The sequence below is a fragment of the Ascaphus truei genome, chromosome 6 (genome assembly GCF_040206685.1).
Source record: "Ascaphus truei isolate aAscTru1 chromosome 6, aAscTru1.hap1, whole genome shotgun sequence".
NCBI classification, from domain to species: Eukaryota; Metazoa; Chordata; class Amphibia; order Anura; family Ascaphidae; genus Ascaphus; species Ascaphus truei.
The window spans coordinates 55,779,057-55,805,109 of NC_134488.1; the positions used below are offsets into that span (position 1 = coordinate 55,779,057).

General features: G+C 44.0%; 1 protein-coding gene across 8 annotated transcripts in view; it reads left to right on the forward strand.

Moving 5' to 3' along the window:
- The window catches only part of PKNOX2 (PBX/knotted 1 homeobox 2), a 752,321-nt gene that overhangs the window by 513,913 nt on the left and 212,355 nt on the right, over positions 1–26,053 (forward strand). For 7 of the 8 annotated variants that reach the window (XM_075604325.1, XM_075604323.1, XM_075604330.1 and 4 more), the window contains one exon: positions 22,699–22,808. The exons of the other annotated variant lie outside the window; for it this stretch is intronic. In XM_075604325.1, the coding sequence (XP_075460440.1) occupies positions 22,722–22,808 (87 nt within the window). In that variant the 5' untranslated portion in view covers positions 22,699–22,721. The remainder of the gene's footprint in view (positions 1–22,698; positions 22,809–26,053) is intronic. 8 annotated transcript variants of the gene reach the window in all.

The window sequence follows — 26,053 nt, forward strand, 5'->3', positions numbered from 1 at the left end:
AACCTTCAAGGGGGTCCATACTCCGTCGGTTTGGTCCAAGAGGGTCAAGGATGGTTCTGCAGCGATGCCGGAGCAGTGACTACAGGTACCCCAAACCCTGATCCTCTGGACCCTCCGGAACCGGAGCTATGGATTCCTAAATTTCAGCTCTTCACACTTAGCCGTTTTCTTGAGCTGTTTCTGCCGCCGCCATTGGAACCTATGGCGCGATCCGCTCTTCTCGGTTCGACCCTTATCGGGGGTCCAGGATTCGGGGACCCGGTTGTGGTCGAGTGGGGGGAGGTCTAGGAACTAGGGGCAAAAATAATTTTATTTCTAGGTGCTCTAGAACTGTTTATTCCCACTCCACTTGTCGTTGAACTTGACTGCTAAGTGATCAAAGCTCTCTTATTGAAAATGTATCTGCTTTGCGGTTTTGCGGTTTGGATGGCAGCCAACTCGTTCCTGGAAAGCTCCTTCGAGGATTCTCCATTGAAGTCAATGGGCCCATTGACTTACAATGGGAAACCGCCGCTCCTCCTCTCGGACGCCATCTGCTGGTCTTCACAGGAAACAGGACCCAAACAGCAAGATTCGCCATTGAAACACATGGAGCCCCAATGGCGGCCTATGGGACCCTGCAAAATGGTGCCTGAAAAGGCGGGGAAATTACATAAAGGGCTATAATCATTAAAGAACTATTAACCTTTGTACTCCCGGATGAATCCTAGTGTGTGTGTGATGCAGACACTGATATAACAATGGAACAGGGGAATACACATTTTCAGGTTATAACAAGGGTTAAATCACAGGTCTGGACTTCAGCCCAGTTAATCCCTTGTCTTCCTGGTGAGGTCAGGGGGTGGCCAATTGGGGTGTAACCCCTTTAATCCCGGGCCAAATCCTCCCCATCGTCACACTCATACTCTCTCTCTCTCTCTCACACACACACTCTCTCTCACTCTCTCACTCTCACACTGTATATATGTTGTATGTGTATATATATATATATATATATATATATATATATATATATATATATACACATATATATATATATATCAGTTTGTATATCTGTGTGTGCATGAATACGTTAATGTGAGATCTTCGGGGCTTCTACTGTACCCGTCAAAGTCTGTGTATAGCGCTGCATACATTGTCTGCTCCTTAAGAAAAAATAATTAATGTGATACATCATCTATCACTCAGCTCCTCTGATTAACTGAAACCTCGGATTACAACCAGTAGAGACAGCACAATAGAACTCATAGTATTCCAGTGCCATAAAATACAGGAGTCAAAAGGATTAATAATGCACATTCTCAGCATCTTTTTTTGGTACAAAATAAATGAGCACTCTACATTTTCTTACACCCGAGCCACCTAAGGGTAATAAATACACCCCTGCCTGAAAATTTATGGTAATCCCTGAACCAATATTTCTTCGCTTTCTTGATTAGAAATCACTTGTTCCACCAGGGTTGTGTCTTCATCTGCAATTACCTTCTTGATTATTACAGCCCATGGATTTGTCCTAAAACCAATGTATGCTTGGTCCTCATGGATATTTTTACTTTCCAATAAAACAAACAGATGCCATTATCCCTGCTTGGTGCCTGGCGCCCTCGAATTACAAACAATCCATATTGATTGCATACATGTCACCTGCAGCTTGTGCCGATGTTTTCAGACCGACAATCCTTTGCTGTATGTGCAACCTGGATAAGAGAGGAAATACATTCCATACCTAACCCGTAAATAAAGATTTACATGTTAACAGTTTGTACTTATAGCCAGTGGTTAAAGTGCAAGTCTGCTTTTTAGTTTGCAAACTCACAATTTCTTTGTGACTAGAAATTCTCATTGTGGTTTAAGCCGTTTATTTGAATGTAAATTAAGAATTAAATGTAGCCCGGGTCCCCCTGGTCCCCTGTAAGCCCCTTACCTTTCGGCGCGGGGGCGCTAGGCAGCCGAGGCAGGGGGCAGGTGTCGGCAGTGTCAGGCAGCTAGCAGAGGCGATCGGATCGCCGGAGACTCCCAGCGGCTCCCTTTCCAGGGTGCCACCATCTTGAGTATGGTCGCGCACGCGCAGTGCAGTCCCGCATGCGCAGAGAGTAGCTGCAAGGCGGCCATTATTCAGAGAGGCTCCGCAGAGACTACAAGCCCCATCATTCACAGGGGCTGCAGGAGCCATGTGACACAGCCAATAGGGCTGCTTGGAGAAAGGATACATTTCGCGTGCAGGAGCAAGGTTAGGGTAGGTTGTGTAGGTGCGTCGGTGACCCCTGCACTAGGCAAGAGACCTTCTAGGCCCCAGCTAGGCCCCAACACACTGTGACAGCTTGTAGCTGCTGCAGAGACCCCCATAGATAGGGACCCTGTCCTGTAGCACTAGCGTGAGGAAAAGCTAGGACGCGGCTGCGACCTGGGCCCTTGGTGATCTGGGACCGGTTCATCATCATCCTCATCATCATCAGTACAGATATACTCTTCATGGTGGAACCGTCCTCGCGGAACACCACCCAATGTAGAGGCGGAGGCTTCGCGGATGACATTGCTGGATCAGTGGATCCTACCTTACCGTATCAGCGCTCCTGGGTGTTGGAGCACCCGGCAGGTACCTCACCTCACCAAGTGCACCAAATGTACACCTTCAGTTCTAGTGGGTAGCGCTGTCTCACACATTGGGTGGGTTTGCTCTTGTGGACATCAGGGAGGTTAGGTGCCCAGGAGCACCTCAGTATTTCCAGTGGATATTCTATTGGGGTGTGAAAATTGGGTTGATGGGCACTGTGGGAAACGGCCGTGCAAGGCCTACATTGGTGTGGTACTGATATTCTGTTGGTTGCCTATAGTAAAACTGTTATATATCACCACATGTATATTGTTATTTGGGTACTTTAACGGGGTCATCCCACATAGTAGGATCCCTTTACAGATGGAGGCACTTGCACCTGATGGATCAGGCACACCCCAGGTTCCCAGGAGCGGAGGCTCGGCCTCCTGTGAGCCACAGGTAACGCAGCACACACACGGTAGCAGCCATCTCTCCCAGGAGGTAGGGGAACATGCGCTACATAAGAATTTAGCAAGTGTAGGTGTAAATGCAAAACTGCAATAGGGTATAGAGCAGTGGGTTCACCGGGCATCCCTAAAGGGTTCTGTGAAATTTTCAGGTCATTTGAAAATTGTATCAAATACAGAATTATTTACAATGCATCTGATCTCAGACACGCTATTAGAGAGTGTTGGGGTTCGGCAGAATTTCACAATATAATTATAGGGTTCTTTAACCACTGGTCTAGAGAGTTGAGCATAATTGTCTTTCATAGTGTTGTGTATTAACAACTGCAAGTGGCAGTGCTTTGCTATGAAATAGACTCAAGGAGCATGAAGATTGCATCTTCATGTCCGTGTTTTGAAGGCATTTGAGGGCAGATTCATGAAGGTCTGCTGCAAGGTATCGCAACCCCATCCTGCAGAACTGGTATTCAAGTAAGTGGTAGTTGATGCCGGATTGGGGTGCAACACACCGCATCAGGCTTAAGTGAATCCCGGTGTTTATGGCAACTGTGATGTTCACGTCTGTGAGTTTTTTGGAGAGGACCCATGAGAAATAATTTGTATAGAACAGTGGTTCACAAACCTTTCCGTTGGACCCTGACCCAGACAAGAATTTAGTGGAGGAGAGGTTTCACAATCACTGGAGTAGGAGATGCTAGCTGTAATAGTACGATGGGATGTATCAACGTTTCATGTGCAAGTCTATTCAATACTAGCGTTCATATTTCTACCATCATGGCAGAAAGCCCCGTCAGGCATGCCGACAGCTTTTCCGTGGGCCCAGGACACACTGTTGGGGGGGAGGAGGGTAGTCCTGCTAACTGCTTAACTAGATCTTGGAAAGCCTTACATTGAGGTCACTAGAACAGGAAATTAAGCTTGGTAGAGTTGAGACATTTTAATGTGTAATATGTTTCCAATTTTGGTCAAGAGTTGTAATGCAGTTGTTGAAAAGGTCGGTTTGGTATTTTTGTGTCAATAACGTATTTTTAGAGGTGCAATCATTCTTACTAACATATGCTAAAATCATGTTTAGATGCTGTTACCACCTTACAGTAATTTAACCTGCATCACAAACTCAGTGTAAAAAATGGCACGCAAGTCAGACAAAACCGCCTGCCATGAAAGTGACATTTATTTATTTTTACCGCGGTCAAGTCTTTCCGTTACATAGGTCCTTTTCTGGCGGTGCGTGCATGTATTTTTTCCTCCCAGCTGTGTTTTATTTACTACTTGCTCCGTTTTCCAAATCTGCCATTTCCTCACTCTCTGCAAAATGCAAGCCACAGAGAGGGACGCACATGCCGGCTGCTGTACTATGCGAACAGTGGATACTGTATGAGCATCTGGGTTAGACTTGGCCACAGCACACTGCAGAGTTCCCACAGAGAGGATGTTGCTCTTGCTTTTGCTTTGGCTAGGCCAGGACGCCTTGAGAGTTCACAATTACAGTACACTTTGTTTATTTTCCTCAGGAGGGACAGCCCGCCTCTAATTCCAGCATCGGAGGATGCATCTCCCAGGCCCACACCAGCCAATTAACTACCAGGCTGAAATTAACCTCTTGGTGCCCCGTCAAAGCAGCAGTGTCATTATTGGAATGTTAATTGGTCTAATGGGTTTAATGTCAACAAGTTCTAATGAGCTTAGATATAATGAGCTCATTATTTTTCAAGCCTGTTTTTCAAAGTATACATTAGTAATATCATCATAATGGAGGCTGATCAGACTTATAAACGAGTCAGAGCAGAAGGGTCCTGCAGAAAAGCTGCTAGGAAACTGAACGGTACAAACTGGGCTCTGTTCTGCACTTGGTTATAATGATCCAACTCTGTTACTCTGCTTAACATTGGTCTTTGATATGATCTGTTCAGAATTATTTCTAGAATTAGTCAGTACCTTCAGTAAGATAAAAACATTTTAAATTCTGTCTGGGTTTTTTTTTTAGAATTGGTTATTGAAATGTGTTTAAAAAGCAGTGGTACGGTGTTTAAATGCTGGTGTACAGAACAGTCCTGATGAACAAGAAGTTATACATTTATAGAAGTTATACATCTTTCAATTGCTTCAGTTGCTCCCAAAATTTCTGGTAGATGAAGGAGAAAAGCAGATTATTCCCACATAAGTCTAAAATAAACTAATGGCAGTGATGGGTTCAGAGTTAAATCTTTGTAACTAAAGTCTTAGGCCAATAATAGTGAAAGGCGGGGTTGCAGACATGTCTAAGACATGCAAATGAGCACACAGTGATATTTCTATTTGATATAGTAGCATATAAAAATATTACTGGTGAGCACATTTGCATGTCTTAGACAGGTCTGCAACCCTGCTTTTCGCCATTATCACCTAGCATACAGTGCTCCCATTGCAGCAAGGGATTCTGGGAAATGACATACAAATGAGCACACAGTGCCACCTTTTGTCTCAAGTCCACATTACATGGAAAACACATAAGCCAATGCATGCTGCTTTAAACACAGCTTTAAAACATAGCCTGGGATGAGATGCAAAGCCAATAAACCCACTCACAGACAGACTGTTTCGACCTTGTGGGTCTCATCAGTGTGAGGTTGGTTGTACTGGCTTTGCAATTTGAGACATGAGTAGGTCTTCACCACACATTCGCATATAAAAAATATTACTTGTGAGCACATTCGCATGTCTTAGACACCTTTTCACCCACCATAACTTAAATAATGTGCGGCACTTGGAGTGGGTGGGCCGCGGCCCAAGTGTGGCCGTAATCGTGGCCAAGAGCTCTCACTGCCCAGCGCAGAGGGAATTTCCCAGGAGGATTAATGCAGCTGGCCCTGCTTCTAAATGGGACTTACACAGCATTAATCTTACCGGGTAGCCAACATTCTATGCTTTCTCTCTCTCATACCTTTCAGGGTACTGGATCAGTGCAGGCTGGGTGTAGATATGCAGATGTTAGCATGAAGGACGCTGTGATGGTTGGGGCAGTGCGGCTCTTATAATAAAGGCTGGGCCCATCCATTGCCCCTATCCATCTGGAGGGATGTTAAGGATTTCCCTGTAGAGCCAACCTTCTATGGCTCATCTGGCCCAAAGAACATGTATTTTAGAACTGTAACTCTTGATTCAATGTATTACTCTGTGTGTAACTGTACCTGTATATTTCTTTGTTCCCTTGGTGTGCTAGGTTGGGGAAGGTGAAGTGCATGAGATATTGTTGGTGTGGGGAGGTTTGTGTACTCAGGCCTGGGGAACTGTGACTCTGAGGGCAGGGCCATTGTTCAGCCCAGACATCTCCACCGGAGGTATCCGTGGAACCTGAGGTCCGGGTCTAAGCCCCAACTGACAAAGGACCCAGTGGTCCATTTGAATTTCCAACTCTCCTTAATCTGTGGGCTGTCATGAAACACCTTCCCTTCCCATGGCCCTGATTAGCCCATCACAGGCGAGTCCTCGCTCTTTCATTGGCCAACGTAACTGTGATTGACCCATGTAGCATTTGTGCTTTAATTGGCCAGAATGCAACATTCGTGCTCTGATTGGATGGCAGCCTTCCTCCATAATTTCAGATGAAGGCCGAGGTTTGCGTAAAGAGCTTCCAATCTCACTCCCAGTGTTCATACTGATCCTGTCGTGGTGGTGGACTAAGTGGTGTGCTTCGAGACTGTGCCGGAGACACTTGAAGATGAGGCTGGGAGTCGATCTGAGCAGGAGATTTTAAAGTGCTTTTGTGCCTGGAACTGTGAGTTGCTGGGGTATCAGCGAACAGGACTTTTGCACACCGTGAATTGCACCAGAGATGTCTGGACAGTACTGTGTATTCCCCACAGAAGTGGGAGCTGCACCGGGTATGCCATTCCAGTCGCGCTGTGCACTTAGGACTACTAGGATTCTCCCTGTATCCCCTATTTTACATGAGTATAGCTCTGTTACGTGATTTTGTGTTGTGTTTGCTGGGTCCGGACAAAATAAATACTCTTTATTTGATCTCTGTGTCCTGTCTGGTGCTTGATTCCGTGCAAGAGTTCTGGTTTCCATGACAGGCGCCAGGGACTTTTATAGTACAAAGAAGAGCGTTATTCACATCCGTTCATAATGTTAGGCTTACAAAAGACAGAATGCGCTGAGCCCTGCGGGAAGTGTGCAATGACCGCAATGACCAGGCTCCCCTTTTTCAGCTGGCAGGTAGGGGATATAGGCAAACAGTGAGGGCAGGGAGATAATTCCGCGCCCCTCACTGTGTTTTTCCCGCCCCCTCCCCCCCTCAGTTAAATTCTGTTTTGTGTGCTTTATACTTATATTAAATACATTTATATTTGAGGTGTCTGTTGAGGTTACAGTATGTTGCCTCTGTTGCCACGGCTGGTTTGGGGTAAGTGCAGGGTAACCTTCAGTTATGGTAATGCCCAGTGGTGGCATGTTTGGCGAGTGGGTAGAGCTCATTGTGCTTTCAGTACCTGGGACCCATGTCGTGGCTGACATGGGGTCAGCTGAGCGGCTAGGACTTTGGGTGGCCCTCGCTAGTGGGCCATGATTTAAGTGTCCATTGCCTTACCTGTCGGAAGAGCACTCTGGTAGGGTTTCTCCCTCCCCCCTTGTTTTGTTGTTGTTGCTGTATTTGAGTAAACGCTGCGGCCATTGTACTTGTAGACCTTTGTATGTGGATTTAATTTGTGGGATGCGACAGGGGAGCGGTTGGGGAAGCAGCATCGCAGACTCGGAGGTCAAGACTTCTCATAGACAGTAACTGGTGTCAAAACAATATGGTTACTCTGTGCTTCTTCCTCTTGTAGCTCTCATGCTGGGGATACTTATTCTTGTTTCTCTTAGTATTGTTTAGATTGGCAATCTCCTGCATGGCTTCCTATAATGTCCTATCACAAGTGGGCCTCTGGTGGGAATACAGTCTATTCTCAGGGATCAGTATCCCGTCACTCTGTGTACTGTCTACCACGTCTATGCATATTGCATCGGGTGTTTACTCAGAACCTTCCGGTGGGGCCGATCCGATTATACTCTGGAGGTGCTACTCTGAGAACTCCTCTTAAGCAATGCTCACTCCTCCACTTCCCGAATGATAACACTCTTGGTTCATTACCATTGGGCTCTAACTATATAGGTCACGTTCCCTAACTGAAAACAATAAGTCATGACAGGACATCCTTAATACATTAATCTATATACGTAAACATGTATACAACACTCACGATAAGGTTTCAGTCTGAACTCCAAGGACAGAAAAAGTCAATGCTACATCCAATGTGACAAAAATACATAGTAAACTACTTCAATATTTTCTTGAGTAAGGGTCATTTAGTTAAACCCTTTGGCCAAAGTGTTATAAGCCTGCAAGCCATGTCAAGGCAAGACCAGTAAGCAGGTCCTAACACTAACTGTGAACATTTTCATTTACCTCTGCTGGAGGGCGAATGACCGCAGTGGATCTGTCCACACAGAAACATGAAAAAAAAACTGCTACTTAAAAAATGGGGTGGGGTGAGCTTAACCCTGGAAGGACGGGCCACTAACTTCCAAACAACCGATACCAGTTGAAAATGAAAATGAATAAACACGCAATGTTTGCCATGATATTTAAATAGAAATAAATATATAAATACTTATATCACTGCTTTAAATCAGCAATTATGTGAGTTTAGCGCAAATTATGTTTAATATCTTGACCCCTGAACATGTCCTGCTCTTTAAAAAAAAAAATAAAAAAGGGTTAAAACTCCTGATTTTCTTCATCGCATGGTAACCTTTAGACTGCACTGGGCTCCCGGGGTCGCTCCATTTTGACCTCCCAAACACTTTATATTTAAACGCATAGAATCTCCTGAATGAAGCATCTGATTAAAAAAATTAAAAGTAAAACAACAAGAGCAAAAATATAAGAGAGAGAAAATGTACCAACAAAAAAAGACGGGTGTGTGCCGAGCACGCGCGTTCTAAGGGAAATTTCTTTGTTTTGTCACTGAAATTGTATTTTGATTTTGATGTTTTTGATTGAATTAAAGACTTTTGAGAGTATAATTTATTTAATTTAATTTTTTTGCAAACATTTCCATAGTATCAGTTGGAATACATGATACAATTGACTTTGATAACTAAAGTAAGATATATATATATATATATATATATATATATATATATATATATATGTAACGGTATTTCTGAACCGGCCTGACCCACCCAATCGCACATTGGCCCCTGTGGTCTAACCGGCCCCCATTACAGTGTGGTAGTGTCTGGTGGTGCACCTGTTGGCAACAGGACTCCTGAGTCTCCCGCATGATGGTGTGTGGGGAGGGCCCGTCTAGACAGACAGCTGAGGTAGTGTGCTGAGTCTCACCTAGTTCCAGTGCAGCGCCTCCACCTCATCAGGGTCCCTGCGTCCGCAAGGGGATGATCCTGTTGAGGAACTCCTCCGTGGTGCTCCTCTCTGTACATTCACTCCACACATGTACACGAGAGGGTTTGTGAATGAGAACATCTTTATTGGTTGATGTGGGCTAGCTGCCCCTCGCAGTATATTCTTAGCCACTCATTCTGCAGTCAGTGCCTCCCTTTAAAAGGTGTTTCTCTCCTTAGATAGGGATTCCCTATCCCCGCAGGGATCACTGCCCTATGCCAGGTCCCTGGACACAGTCTCCTCTATGGTTACTATAACATAACTCTCAGTCACTTAGGCTAGTACTTGAACTTGAGCTCCTGCCAGAACTCCTCCTCTTGGCAGAGCTGAACGCAGATCTAACTTTAGACTCAGTGCTGTGCCTTATGTACACTCTGGAAGCTGACACACCTCTGACATCACTAACCATGGAGTCAGAGCATGTGACTACTCCCATTCATACACAGGGCACCCCACCAGGGTGTGAGGGCAAACCTCCATAATTACTGCTGGCATGCCCACAACTTACCAGGCCTTACTGTCAGCAGGAGAGATGACTGTAGCCATTTTACATGACCGCTACATTCTCCCCCTGGTGAATCCCATCGTCCTCGCTGGGACCTAAATTTGTATACCCTTTTCCAGGAGCACTGAAATACAACACATAATTGGTTAACTTTTCATACAATTCTTCATGGTGTATAACAAAAAATGACAACAGTACATTCCGCCAAGCCCGCCCCGACCAGCAGCCACGAACCCGCGTACTGTATAGTACCCCCTAAAAATAGTGATTCGGGTCAGGTTTCTTGACCTCTCTACCACCCATGTCTATGACCGTGACGTGATAGTGCCTAGGCAGTCCCCTCTCAGGCCTATATGTCACCCTGTGTTTATAAATGTTTCTGCCAATGCCCCATATACGCACTAAGTGCTCTATGCGCTCCTCGGCCTTCTTCCCTATCACGGAACTCCCTCTTCCTACTAGGTGCATTTCAATGGCCTCCCTAAGCCACCTATCCCGGTTGTCCTCTATCTCATCCATGAGAGGCTCAGGGACATACGGGTACTCCAACCCGTGGGATGATTTATACCGAGCCATTATGGTTCTCTCGGCCCTACTTATCCTAGTCAGGTCAGCCTTACCTGCCCTCCCAGGTAACACCCATGATAGGGGCTCATCAGGGTCCACGGGGTCTGATAGGATGCTAGGACCCATGGGTTCTATTTCCATATTCTCAATCTGCAGCCACCGCTCCTGCAACTCCCTATCCCTCTGTTCAGGTGTGAATTCTCCCACAGCCCACCAGTAGTCCACTACATCTTCTCGCCGGATGAGGAACCGAGTGCGGTCCATCCAGGCGGAGTACCCTTCGAATAGTGGGGCCCACCAACGGTTCTCTCTAAATCTATTTGACCCCCCTGACTCCCTATCATCTTCAAGGGAAAATACCCCCGACGACCGCTCAGATCGCGGTACAGACCACCTAGAAGATCCCGGGGCCTTTTTCACCGGCGCCGGAACTGCAGGGGCAACCACCGGCCTACCGCAGCCACTCTCAACTCTCCCCCTCCCCTTGAATCGCCCTCCGTAGCGCCACTGCGCTGTCGTTCCCCAGTCCGTCTCTCCTCTCCCCCCGGTGATATGTCCACAGATTCCAAACTAGGCGGGGAACCCGGGGACCGTGGAGTTGGGGCAGGGGTTTTAGCTAGGGCGTGGGATTGGGCGTATGGGCAAGAGACTGGACCCCACGGGGTTACGACCCGTTCCTGGCTGTCCGTAGACTGGTCCAATGAGGATACCTCACCCTCCTCAGTCCTTGGGTCGCCCATCCAACTCCTGGGCCTTGTAGGTGATCGGGGACCTTCCCCCGATCGCCGAAGCGTCGCTGCATTCTCTCCAGAGGTTCCGCCCTCTCCACCGGAAGTGATATCTTCCCCGGAACCGGAAACACCGTTATCGCGGGTTGGACCCCCATTCGGGATCTCTTCTTCGATGACGACATCCGGAAGCTCCGCCGCCGTCTTCACCGGAAGTGATGCCGTCTATCCACGTGCGCCTGCGGCCTGGCATGGCCTCTCTACTCCTACATCGTCTGCTGGGGCAAGGTAAGTGAAGGGACTCCTCTTACCCGTCCGCAGGGGTGCCGGCGTCTCTCGTCCGTTGCCGCTACGTTCTGAGGCGGAGGGACTCCGTCTCTCGGCTCGCCGATCTGCGGGGGACGTCCTGTCTTTCTGACAGCTGCTGGTACCACGGGGTGTTGTCCTCCCCGGTTCTATCCTGGGCCTCGCTGTCACCTCCGCAAGTTCACGGAGATCCTCGTCTGAGTATTCTCCCTTCTCGGTGCGGTCAGGAGGTGACCCGACTGTCTCGGTTGCGGCCGACCCAGCCGACTTGACCGGCTCCAGTCCCCTTTCTCCGGGACTCGCACGTCCTTTCCACAGTATGCCAGGGGACTCGGCGGCTCGCCTAGCCTGGTCCCCCGGGGGGTCAGCCGATTGTATCGGTATAAACGTTGGCATAGGCCATAAGTACAGTGTCCCGCAATGGGGGCAACGTGCCGCCGTGTTGACCGTGCCTCCGGGCAGCCCGCATTGTAGGCAGACCACCGTCTCGGTGTTAGCCACCCTTACTACTAGTAGCCCGCCGGGTACCGAGTAGGGCTGGGTGGAGACCATTGTTCCCACAGCGGAGGGGCAGGCCATTCTCTTTGTGGGGACCACTTTCAGTGTGGGTCTCTCCAGGTCAGTGGCTCCTCGCAACTGACCGGTAGAAGCTTCTGGGCCAGCCACTTCCTGCTTCGGCTCCTCCTTCCGCTGACATAGCTGGAACCCGCCCCCAGGGGTTGCAATTATGGGCGGGTCCCACAGGGGAATATCATGCCCCTTAATTAAGGCCGCGCCTCTCTCAGTCCTGGTGGGCGCGGTCTGCGTTTTCGCGCCAGTTTCCTCCTCAGAGCTGGATTCTTTTCCCGCGGCTAGTTCCCGCCTTCTCCTTGCAGCAGCTTCGCGTGCAAAATATCCTTCTTTCTTGCAACTCATTTCCGCGGCCGGAACTACTTTATGTAGTGGCGCCGTCTGGATATCAGTCCCTGGGCCCAGTGGGTGCATTCCCACAGGCCATAGTTGAAAGTCACTCCCCCTGGTGGAAATCAGTGGAGGGTCCCATAGACTAAGCGGTTGACTCAGCACAGGGGCTGAGTTAGTCACTGTCCATGCAGGCGCAGCCATAGCTTTCGCGCCATGCCCCCCATCAGGGCGGGGCTCTGCTGTTCGCGCCATTCGCGGCCAGCTCTTGGCAAGCTCTGCATCAGCCATTTCTTCTGTGACTGTCCCATGCGGTTTCCCTAGCAAGCGGGAACCGCCATTTTGGTTGGCTTTTAAGCCCAAAAAGTCAGTCTGTTTGCTCTCCTCACGGGGTTCTCCCCCAATTATTACAATTTCCTCACACTCTTCAAGGGTGGCCCCTCGGTGTCCCAGACAGGATAAAAACGGGGCAGCCACGGCCTTCGCTCCGCTCCAGAGCAGACTGGTTAATGATAACTCGGCGACCGTTTGCTCTTCAGTGGGGCGCACACCACGGGTGCCTTCCCCATCAGCCTCTGGTCGCCATTTTGTGTTCTCCGCACCACGCGGATCCTCCATCCTCTCGTAACAGTTATCGTACATGGGGCTCCGCTCTGCGGGGCAGCCTCCACATCAGTACAATAAAGATGTTCAGATGCACCACCACATGTGTACCTGATCTAGGCTGGACTCATGTTGCACTACCTCGGGCTAGGCTCACTCTCTCAGTGTCTGCTGTGTCTCCTTCTTCCCAGTCTGTGCTCCCTATGGTAAGTGTCTGGAATGGGCTAGGTACTCTGGCTCTGCCATGCAGTACTTTGGGGCGTCTACCTCTCTTGGTCAGCCTAGCGCAGACCCTCTCCAGGATTCCTGACCAAGTTAACAGGCTATCCCTTCTGGCGTCCTACCAACTAGCACTGCCTCAAAGTGACTCGGTCAGCTATAGCCCGGCTCCAGACCCCTCACTCCTTTCAGGCCCCTAGGTCGTCCCTGCGAACTGACAATACCCCGTCAGCCCCTTGACCACCCCTAGGTCCGTCCCAACGCAGCACAGAGTGGCAGCAGACGCTCTCCCTGTTTCCCAGTGTGCCTAGCTAGAGCCTGTCCTGTTGACAGATCTGATCTCAGCAGCTCGCCTCCAAATGTAACGGTTTTTCTGAACCGGCCTGACCCACCCAATCGCACATTGGCCCCTGTGGTCTAACCGGCCCCCATTACAGTGTGGTAGTGTCTGGTGGTGCACCTGTTGGCAACAGGACTCCTGAGTCTCCCGCATGATGGTGTGTGGGGAGGGCCCGTCTAGACAGGCAGCTGAGGTAGTGTGCTGAGTCTCACCTAGTTCCAGTGCAGCGCCTCCACCTCATCAGGGTCCCTGCATCCGCAAGGGGATGATCCTGTTGAGGAACTCCTCCGTGGTGCTCCTCTCTGTTCATTCACTCCACACATGTACACGAGAGGGTTTGTGAATGAGAACATCTTTATTGGTTGATGTGGGCTAGCTGCCCCTCGCAGTATATTCTTAGCCACTCATTCTGCAGTCAGTGCCTCCCTTTAAAAGGTGTTTCTCTCCTTAGATAGGGATTCCCAATCCCTGCAGGGATCACTGCCCTGTGCCAGGTCCCTGGACACAGTCTCCTCTATGGTTACTATAACATAACTCTCAGTCACTTAGGCTAGTACTTGAACTTGAGCTCCTGCCAGAACTCCTCCTCTTGGCAGAGCTGAACGCAGATCTAACTTTAGACTCAGTGCTGTGCCTTATGTACACTCTGGAAGCTGACACACCTCTGACATCACTAACCATGGAGTCAGAGCATGTGACTACTCCCATCCATACACAGGGCACCCCACCAGGGTGTGAGGGCAAACCTCCATAATTACTGCTGGCATGCCCACAACTTACCAGGCCTTACTGTCAGCAGGAGAGATGACTGTAGCCATTTTACATGACCGCTACATATAGTATATATATATATATATATATAATTGTTTAGTATCTAAATGCCGCTGATACACATCAATGGTAGAACCTGATATTGTGGTTAGAATGGCTTGGTTGGTGTTGAGAGTTAAATTGAATGTTTCTCGCCGTGCTTCTTCAGATTCAAAGTTTATGTTAAAGTCGCCGCTTAAAATGATGGATATTTTATGATAATCTTTCTGCAATAAGGCTGCGCCCTGGGTCTCGTGCACGCGCCTAATCGTCTCCATGAGAAGTTTTAGTCCTATGAGAATTTAGGTAGGTGCTAGCAAAGAAGTTTCACTTCAAAAATGCGTTGGAAAGGCCAAACTGTTTAATAATTTTGAATTTGTTGCCTCTTCCAAGTGGAAAGGATTATTTACGGTTATGAATAATGAAAAAATATGGTTTTCAACAAAAGTGAATTCTCAACTCCAGGGATATTAAACAAGTGTATCCATTAGGCATTAATGTAATTTATGTCCTTTTGTTTGAGCAGCTTGCTGACTTGAGGTGTAAAAATGCCCACAATGCACAGTACTACATAATGACGCAAATCTGATGAAGGGGTTGGTACCCTGAATTGTCATGCCATCACCTCTCCATTGGTAGAATGCCACGCTCTTTTTATCTTGTATTGTATTCATTTGTTTTCGAGTTATAGTTTTGTATGTTGAATCTGACTTGAACGTAATGTATTTTTTCTGTTTGTAAATTAAATATATGTGTACACTGTGGGGAAAAAAACAGCACTCTTCAAGCTGTAATCAAAATCTTATTTCTTGTCCCACGAATACATCCATTTGCCATCATGCTGGATAAAACATAGAAATGACATAAATATTCCAGCCCTCGGATAAAAGTAAAAATATTGAAGATACAAAAAATCCTTTACAAATATATAGTCTTTATTAATAGAAAAAGTCACACTGATAGTGCTGTAGAAGATACAAAAGCGCAATCCCAAAAAACAGGATCGTGAATCAGAAGTGCAGTAGACAGCAGTATAAATTCCTGAACCTGGGATGAGGACTAACGTCCACGGGTCCATTAGAAAATGAATTGAATTACATTAAATATGATTTATTTTTTTTCCCCCGACAATATCTTGAGTGCAGATCTTTCCTTCTATATTGGTTGAAGCTGTAGCAGGCCAGAGGTATGCAATTATATTTTTTTAGGTTCCCATTTTCTCTGGGTTTTTCTGCCTTTTGATTAGATGTGAATACTGTATTTGCATTCCTCTTTTTTTCCCCAAAAATATTCGAGGAGTTGCACCTTTTAAATATTTCAGCTTCTTCACTTTCTAAGATTCCCATACCGTAAATTGAGCTTTGAATAAAATATAATGCAATTTCCTTTTATTCCTACTTCCTACACCTTATCTTACACTTTCTTTTTTTACAGTCCAAGCAATGAAAGTCTTTAAAGCAGTAGTTCTCCCAAAAATAATTTTTATTTTTCCTAACCAGGGGGTGCTCTGGAGCTCTTCTGCAGCACTTCAAGATGCACTCTTATGAAACATTTTTTTTAAGAATACTGTACTGTAGGCTTGAAGCATTGGGGTCTCTGGAGCTGAGCCGCATTAATTTCAGCTCCAAGGACCCCCTGCTTCCCGAGATACTTACCTTCTTAGGGGGTGCCGGTAGAAGCCCAAACCGGGCTATTTTGGGCTAACGAAATGGCCGCTTTACAGTGCCTGTGATGTCATCCCTTGTGGGTTCCTATTGGCCCACGTGGTGTGGGTAGAGTTGCCAGGTGTCCGGCATTGAACCGGACTGTCCTGTATTTGGATACTCTGTCCAGTAAAAAATGAGAGGTACTGTAATACTGGACATGTATGTGTCCGGTATTACCTCCCTGGACATAGTGACCTTTCACCGTTGAGTCCAGTATTTTTGGAGAAGCCACCTGGCAACCCTAGTTGTGGGACATTTAAAAAGTAGAGAGATACCGGCACCCCCTACAGAGGTAAGTATCTTGGAAAGCAGAGGGTCCCCAGAAATTAACGTAGTTCAGAACGTAACGGAGACCACTGCTACAAACCTTTATTTTTTTTATTTAAGTTTATATAACCCCCCAATTGCAGAGAGATGTAATGTTTCACTTTTGCCAGTACTTTCAAGGAAAAACAAAGATGTCCAGGTTATTACGCAATCGAACAATGATGTCACATGGTTTCTATTGACTGCCAGAGTGATCAAATTTCTCCAAAGACACGTGAGCTGATATGAAAGAAATAGAAACACAAAATAGTGTCATCTATCCTGTGAGGATATATTACACTATTTTCTGTGTCTATTTTCTTTGATATCGGTTCTCTGCGCTTCCCTGTCTTTGGAGAAAATGTATAACCCTGAAGAACTGGAGAAACAGTTAATCACCTTGGTTTGAGCAGCATGGACTTTATTATATACTTTTTGTCACTTGTTCACTATTTTATCACATTATTTGAGATTACTTCACATATAATTCTAAAAATGTATTCAAGTCACAGGTGTTACATGGTATGTCACTATAGAGTGGCGAGAAAAAGCTTGTGAACCCTTTAGGATTTTCACATCTTTCAAACCTAAAATGTTATTAGATCTTAATCCAAGTCCTAATAATAAATAGAGATAACCTGATCAAACAAATGACACAAAACCATAATACTTTATCAACATTTATTTATCCACAAATGATTAAACATTCAATATCAATGTGTGAAAAAGTATGTAAACCTTTAGATTCAGTACATGGTGGCACCCTCTTTAGTAGCAATGACTTCAACGAAGAGTTTCCTGTAACTGCTGCTCAGGCTATCACATCGGTTTTGAGGAATTTTTGCCCATTCCTCCTTACAGAACTGCTTCAACTCCATGACATCTGATGGCTTCCAATTCCATGTGTCTTGAAACAAAATGATGTATGAATTAGACAAACAATGAGTAATTACGAGTCAGGGTATGTGCAAAAGTAAGTGAAACCCTGGTTTTATCATCTAAATTAAAGGGGATAATTAGAATCAGGTGTTTAAATAATTATGTAGTCTTCGGGTGTGATTTTGGGAGTCCACACCCTATCTAAAGATCAGAAACTTTGAGAGTTTGGCCTTCACCATAGAGGTGAGTGGAAACATGTCATGCCACGATCAAATGAAATCTCTGAGGACCTGAGAAAGGCAGTTATTGATTGTCACCAGTCTATAGAAAGGGTTACAAAACCATTTCTAAGGATTTGGGGTTCCATCAATCCACTCTCAGACAGTCTACAAATGGAGAAAGTTCAAAACCACAGTCACTCTACCCAGGAGCGGTCATCCTACCACAATGTCTCAATGAACAAACCAGTTCTTGATCTTGACCAAATCATCCAGGAAGTCACGAAGAACCTCAGAGTAACATCCAAGATTCTGCAGGCCGCTCTCGCCTTGGCTAATGTGAGTGTTCATGACTCAACTATTACAAAAAGAATGAACAAGAATGGTGTTCTTGGAAGGATAGCAGAAGAGGAAACCACAGCTCTCTAAAAGAACATTGCTACCCGTCTGAAGTTTGCCAAAGAGCATACAGATGATCCACAAGACCTTTGGAACAATGCTTTCTGGACAGACGAGAAACTGTAGAACTGTTTTACTTGAATGAGAAACATTATGTTTGTCGAAAACCAAACACTGCGGTCGAGCAGAAGAACTTAATCGCAACCGTCAAGCATGGTGGTGGGAGTGTGATAGTTTGGGGCTGCTTTGCTGCCTCAGGACCTGGACGACTTGCCATCATTGACACGACCGTGAATTCTGCATGGTATCAGAAGATTCTAGAGGAGAATGCCAGGCCATCTGTCCGTGCGCTGAAGCAAAAATGGGTCATGCAGGAAGAGAATGACCCTAAACATACAATCAGATCTACTAAAGAATGACTGCAAAAGAAGGAATTCCGCATTTTAGAATGCGTAGTCAAAGTCCGGACCTAAAACCCATCAAAATGTTGTGGCAGGTCCTGAAGTGAGCTGTCCATGCAAGGAAGCCCTCAAATGTCACTTAGTTAAATCAGTTCTGTAAAGAGGAATGGGCCAAATTCCTCAAAACCGATGTGCGAGGCTGACCAGCAGTTACAGGAAACGCTTAGTGGAAGTCATTGCTTCTCAAGGGGGTGCCATCAGGGACTGAATCTAAAGGTTCATATACTTTTTACACATGGATATTGAATGTTGTCAAGTGTGGATAAATGTTTGATCAGGTTATCTTTATCTATTATTAGGACTTAGATTAAGATCTAATAATATTTTAGGTTTGAAATATGTGAAAATCCTAAGGGGCTCACAAACTTTTTCTTGCCATTGTATGTCAGGAATTAGACCATGCGGGTGCGTCATGCTAAAGACCACAACAGTGAGATGGGTGAATGAGTGAATAGCCAGATATTCGTGGGGGGAACCCTGAATATAAACTTGATAGGAGACAGGTACTGGGGTTGCAAATCCTGGATAATAAGCTCACTAATAAGTGACGCTAATGTAAACAGTGAAACCAGGAAAAATAAGCATGATCACACCCTAGGATGTACCCACAGTCTTAATAAAGTACTAAGCAGGAAAACATGTACAGTAGCAAGCGGTTAACTCACTCTGAGTGCTGCAACGTCGATGCGATCCACAGGTAAGTGGTCCCCAGGTGTGCTTCCGTCCGAAGGGTAAACTGATAGAAAGGAAGAAAACTGTCAGAGCACTACTGTATATCCAGAAAAAAAGTAGAGAGGAGGGTGCATATCCCATAAAAAGTTATTTATTGGTCATGGAATAAAGGGCAAAGGAGAGCCCCACCAACGTTTCACGCTTCTCAGAGCGCTTTCTCAAACCACAATTCAGCTCTGGAAAACATATATTTCAGTACATGAAAATGGGTGGTGCGATTTCCTGCTTTATAACCATGCATCACTTCAATGTTGATTATGTACATTGAAGATAAAAATTAATAATATATTACAAGTTCATTTAAATTCTAGAGTAAAATGCCATAACTGAATACATAGTTTTAGTAGATTCTGAAGGACACTGTCCCAATATCTCTGGAATGTTTCACTTTCGATATGCTTAAGCTCTTTTAGGGCCAGGTGCTATAAGCTCTGTTAAATTGGTCCTCCTAACATGACGTTACTTTAAACATGAGTGGACATACCTGTAGTAGTGTCCCTGAGTTAACATGGTGTCCTCAAAGTTAATTATATTCAAGCTCAACGTCCGAAATACATCCTATTAGATTGGGCTTAAATTCACATTATTGTGAAATTACCTTGCTTAACCTTCCAAACATGACATTATGTCTGTATTGGCGTTATTCCTTTCCAGACTCTGAAATAGATCTTTAGCTTGAGTGAAGAGAGAAATAACGCGATGTTATTTAACTCATGCGTAACTGGGGCATTACACACATCCAGAAAAAGAAAAAGCCCTATTTCAGGACCTGGATGGGAATAATGCCAAATTTGGCTATGACTTAAATAACGAAGTCTTCACATTAAGCTAAACAGACTTTAGTGGATATGGGATGCTATAATAATGCTTCATTTGGATATAATGTGCATTGCATTATCATTACCATCCGTTATACTTAATGCGATGCTCTTTATGGAGAAAACACGACTTGACGTTATGTTTTTGTCCTTTAAGGACACAGCATTACTATTAACGTGACGTTAATGTCACGTTAAGTGGCCTAACGAATCTTAGAAAATCGGGCCCTTAGTCTGGTGGTTTGAGGTTTACAATTCACTTCATAATTCCATTTCTATAGATGAACATTGCTATTGGAATTATTTACTGTCATAAATGACAATTAGAACCAGAGTTCACAAATGCATTTACTGTAATAAAGCATCTCTCTGTCTCTGCGATATAATGAACAAAAGTTGGTTTGTAAATGTGCCAATTAAAACTGCTTTTCTCTACAGAGTAAAAATTGAAGGTTCCGTGTAATGAGGTAATGTGTTGTGGGAAATAAATTTCACATCACGTTAGATTAAGGCAGCCGAGACAATTTTGAACACGTCTTGTCCAACTAAAACAAGGGAAACATTGAATGTCCTACTACTGTATAGCAAACATGATTTGGGCCATTTCACAGTTTAAAAAAAAAAACGTGACAGCTAAGGAATATTTTTGACAAGTCTTTCTCATAGGTATGAAACAATCGCTTTTTATATTAACACTAATTTGACACAGTTCACAGGTCCTGCATCAAAACACAAGTGTTTGTTAACGCCTGCACTGGGAGTTGATGGATTTGGATTTTCTCCAGCCATTAACAGGGTTGAAGTAATCCTTTTGTTTTAGGAACGATACAAATATTTCTCTTTTCCAAAAGTCTTGCTTTTTGCAATGAGAATATAGAATATCACTCATGTTGTATGTTTATTTGTATGCTGTTGTAGCCCAAAGTCATTGGTTTGTTTGACATATATTTTGTTATTATATAAAATGCACCTTCTTTCACAGGATGTAATGTTTTTTGGGCTGTGTATGCATAGTATTGTAGAATGCTTTCTCCTTCCTAACTGATCTGAAATGCAAACCCTTGTGAGCCTGTTACCAGTTGTAGCAGCCATTATTGCACCCCTTAGAAGTTCACAAAAAGCGCAATAGATAATGTGCACATTGCATTTGTTTCAATGGAGGAGTCTTAAAACTCACATTAGATATTGCACTATGAATTGTGTGCTTTTCCTCAATGGGATCGGTAATGGCGGCTACGTCTAGCACCTGAAATGAGGGGTGCCCTCCCCAATACTATAGGAAAGGTCATTTAGTAAAATCTCCCTGGAGCACAACTGGACTAAAAAATAGCACTGGATGTATCCAAGAAAAAAAATTTCTGCTGCTCTTTCTTTATTTGTAGGGGGGGGCTGCAGGGGGGGCTGGGTCTCTTTTTCACAACACCTTTTGCCCCAGATTTGCAGCTGGGGTTGTTTGCTGCATATTACTCTAGATGCCTTGTAACTAAAAGAAACACTCTAACACCAGTTCACACAATGTTCCTTCCTTTTAATTGCCACTACGGTATGTCAGAATCTTGTCACAAGCCAGCAATGCTGAATCACGTGAGGTGTGAGCCCTATGTTTAGAACTCTCCTGTTGTTGTGTGGTTGAAGTGCTTGTATTACTGCACACCCCAGTGCCTCATCAGTTGGACAACTAAACACTTAAAAGACTGAGCATATTTCAGGGAGGAATTTCTTTTTTTGCCGTATGAGACAACATTGGATGATGATTCACTGGGATTTTTTGTTTGCCTTTCTATGGATCAATATACTGTAATTACAAATATAGGATACGTATCTGTCATTTAAATTTAACATAGGTCGAGCTCGATGGACATACGTCTTTTTTCAACCTTATCTATGTAAATCCAGTTTACCTCAGAAAGTGGTAGTAAGAATTATGTATTATTACGCATAAGGCTGGAGACTGACCTAACATTCACAAACAGCAATAGTGATCATCATGTGCCATAAACTAAATGCCATAATGTGCTTTTATGAATAAAAGGTGGAGTGGCCCCTGTTTATAGCATTCCAAGTCAATACACATTCTTAAGTAAATACAATTATTTGTAAACAAATTGTACAGTATATGCTTTTAGCTTTCATGAAGTACAGTAAGACAGCAAATAAAAATACACCGTGTGGATACATTTCCATGTCTCACAGGTCTGCAACCTGTCTTTCCCCATTACCACTTCGCAAACAATGCTTCCACTGCAGCCAGGGATTCTGGGTAATGACAATCACAGTGATTCACTCTTTACTTCTTTATACATTTTAACATGAGGTACGATAAAATGTTAATTTACATCAGAACTATGTTGTTATTCTTTATCTTTATGGCATAAGAACTAAATTAGCAAATGTGCATACAACTTACTGTACTGTGCTTTTGTGCGAGTCAACATGTGACTGACTGACTCTGGATGTATGGGTTTTTGTAACAATTTTTGTATTAGAATTCGTTTGATTTCTTTGTGCCCAACAATAGTGGAAGATTTGCATTACTTATTTATTTTATTTTTTTACACGTTCATTGGTCACATGATGCATCATTGAGTGCTTGGTTTTTAATTGCTTAATTCCTTGCCTGGGAGTTCCAAATTGTAGTTATTTCACCTAAGGTGAATCAAAATCTATATTGGAGGTACAATTCTACATTGGCTTATTAGTGGCTATTTATTACACCAATTATTTATTTATTGTGATGATTTAATCAAGATAAACTTTCTCCGCTTTAACAGGGCTCTAGATGTGAATCAATCCCATGATGCAACATGTGTCCCCAGTACCAGCTCTGACAATGATGGCCACGCAGAGTGCGCCTCCACCCCATTACCAAGAGAGTCAACAGGTGAGTGCAGACAAGCCTCTAGAACAGGGCATGCTAACTGGTTTCCATTAAAGCCCTTGACCAAAAGCACTAGTCACAGGGGTGGCCAACTCCAGTCCTCAAGGGCCACCAACAGGTTAGGATTTCAGGATACCCTGCTCTTGCACAGGTGGCTCCATCAGTGGCTCGGTCATAATGACTGAGCCACTGATTGAGCCACTCATGCTGAACTGAGGATATCCTGAAAACCTGTTGGTGGCTCTTGAGGACTGGAGTTGGCCACCCCTGCACTACAGTATTTGACTACGTGGTTGTGATAGCTGGACAGCTCCTGGTTCAGGTGAATTTAAGGTAAAGTTCTTCAATGCAGGATCCAATTTTAGGAGAGAAGTGACTGAGCAGAAACTCCACTGGGTTTGAAGTTAAATAAATAGGGTGTTGGTAACATCGCTTTTGAGTAAAATCCATCTCAAATGCCATTGTTGGCTCAGTACAACCTTGTCACAAGTCACTTTCTTTTACTGTGCCTCAGGCACCAAAATTCGATTGTGTCTTGTATCATGTTATTGTCAACCCAGTTTTGGATCAGAGTGCGTTCCTTGTCGTCTTATTCTCCTTGTGCCTCAGACAACCAATGCATTAAATTGTCAGATCTTGGGGGCCTATTAACTCTCAGTAAATATATTAAGTATCACCGTAACATCTGATATACGGGACTGCATATCCATACAAGCAAATGTGACGCTCATTTGAAGGAGTTTGGGGTGGAACTTTTATCAAAACGAAGAAGAAAAAAAACCTTAAAATTGTTTCAGCTATCATTGAGTGTTCCTAACGAATAGGGAGTTGCCTATTTGTGTACCCTGGAGTGCTAATAGTAAACTAAAGTAAGATTATTCAAATAAAGCATGATGATAGAAACAGCACAGAAATAAAGATGTATAGGTTTGCAGCAGTAGGCATAACATTGTTTGTGACTGATCATTCTCCTTTCCATACAACTTTCACACGTTGGGGTAATAGCTTAGTTTATCAGTTCTTGTAGCAGGCTCTAAAACGTGGAAGGGAATAAACACTCTCAAGAGTAGTAGGACCATGTTTACTAAGCAGTGCTACTCCATAACACACCTTCCAGCATTGCTTAGTAAATAGGTTCCTTCAAGTGCTCATTCAAGCGAAGATGTTTAATGGAGTTAGTACTGTGTATTTTAATATGATCTTATATGGCTTGTTCGCTTGGATAGTTTGTAAGGGGTCTTATAAATTAGCACCAATTAGTTAAATGGGTCCTTCGGTCTCCCACATAAAGTCTCCGTTTATACTTTTATTGTAACAGAGTTTCTTCAACTTGTATATAAGTAGATATGTTAGGTTATTGCAACAACAACAAAAATGAATTACAGGTAGAAGAAAATTTGTAAAGTAATTTTCAATGAAAATTCTGTATTTTTGCATTTCTTATAGAAAAAACACCAATCTGCAGAGTGGGTCTAAATAATCATGCCCTCCTGCTTAAGGGTTTACTTTCTTGTGTTCAACTATAGGGCTACCAATTTCACCAATGGTACAGATGATACAGTATATCCCACTGTGTGTTATGTTAAAGATGCAGAATATACTGATCTATTTGTGTATGTGTCACAACAGCTTCAAACTGGCACACGTTTGTGTAAGATGAGTGTAGCGGTAACGTAGTCACACAATGTTGTTTCTAGTTAATCATGGAATTCTTAGTTTAAAAAGGTCACAGCTATTAATGTTCTGCTAAGATACACATACAGGAACTGCAGGCAATAAAAGCAAACCCACAGAGACCAATACCAGTGGTTGAAGGATGAGTGCTGTATTGTTTTATGGTAAAATATCAATGTTTCACCTAACTTTACTTACGTCCTTCAAGAACCAAACATCTGTCCCCTACCACTGATCAATATGCAAGGCATTTGTTTTTAATTACAAAGTATGCCAAAATGAGTTGTTTTGTGTAAAGAATGGCTTGGACATCTCATTGCGTTCATTTGTCTCAATCTCTTTGGCAACATCACTTTATCTTTAGTGTATCTAAAGCAGCAATACTACTTTCCTCGTCTATTTTTTTCTCTCTAATTTTTATAAGTAAACCATGTGATAATGTATAATGCTACATTCTTACCTAAGCTGGTATCTTCCATCATGAATTACAGTAAGTAGAAAAATACATGTTAGTCCAGTTGCGATAGTGCCGAGTAAATTACAACTTCGGCATTAGTGTAGGTGATACCTTTTTTTATTTGGACTAACAAGTGATCACTATACACATTACATAAAGCTTGGCGCCCTGCAGACGAACTGTCTTTGTACGTTCTCCCCACCAATTAGATTGTAAGCTCCTCGGAGCAGGGACTCCTCTTCTGAAATGTTACTTTTATGACTGAAACACTTATTCCCATGATGTGTTATTTGTGATTTATATGATTGTCACGTGTATTACTAATGTGAAGCGCTATGTACACTAATGGCGCTATATAAATAAAGACATACACACGTACATCATGAATTAAGTAGAAACAGCCATTAGTCCTGCTTGACCTGAGGAACAGATGAGAACTCTTGAAAGCTTGTCTTATAATACCAATTGTTAGTAAAAATAATTAAAGGTATCCCTTAATGCTGAAGTATTCATGCACAACCTAAACTGGAAATCGTGTGGTGTTCCTGTTATAAATCTGTAAAAAGCCTGATTGTGTGCCTAACATAATGGCCACCTTTCAGTTTCAATCAATCCTTCAGTCAGTGTAACTCAGCAGCTACAATGTATCCTTATATTACTAAGGTAACATCTATTGTTACAGTTTGCAGCTCAAACTGCTGGTAACATTGGCAACAAATTGTCACAAACAGGAAAGTGTTGCCAAGATCTTCCAGGGCTGGGTAGGTGTGCTGGTGCCTGCTATAGAAATTAAAGGAAGTTTTAAAACTCCTTAAAAATGGCAATAAAAGATGAATGTAATTTTTTAATCTTATCTTTACTACAAAATCACTAATCTAAAGAAATGATTTATTTTAAAAAGTCATACAATATTTCACATGTTTTGCTGCTTTATACAGTATGTAATGTATATTTATGTCTTCTCTGTGGTGCCTATGTGGCCAAACAGTTTCACCAATATTAGCTGCACTCCTATGAAGTGTTACCTCACTTATAGGACAAAAGGGGGAGAGAGTTGGATATTTTCCTGCAGAGGTGGAATGCCTGGAATGGACTGTCTGCTTTGAGTATCTATTTA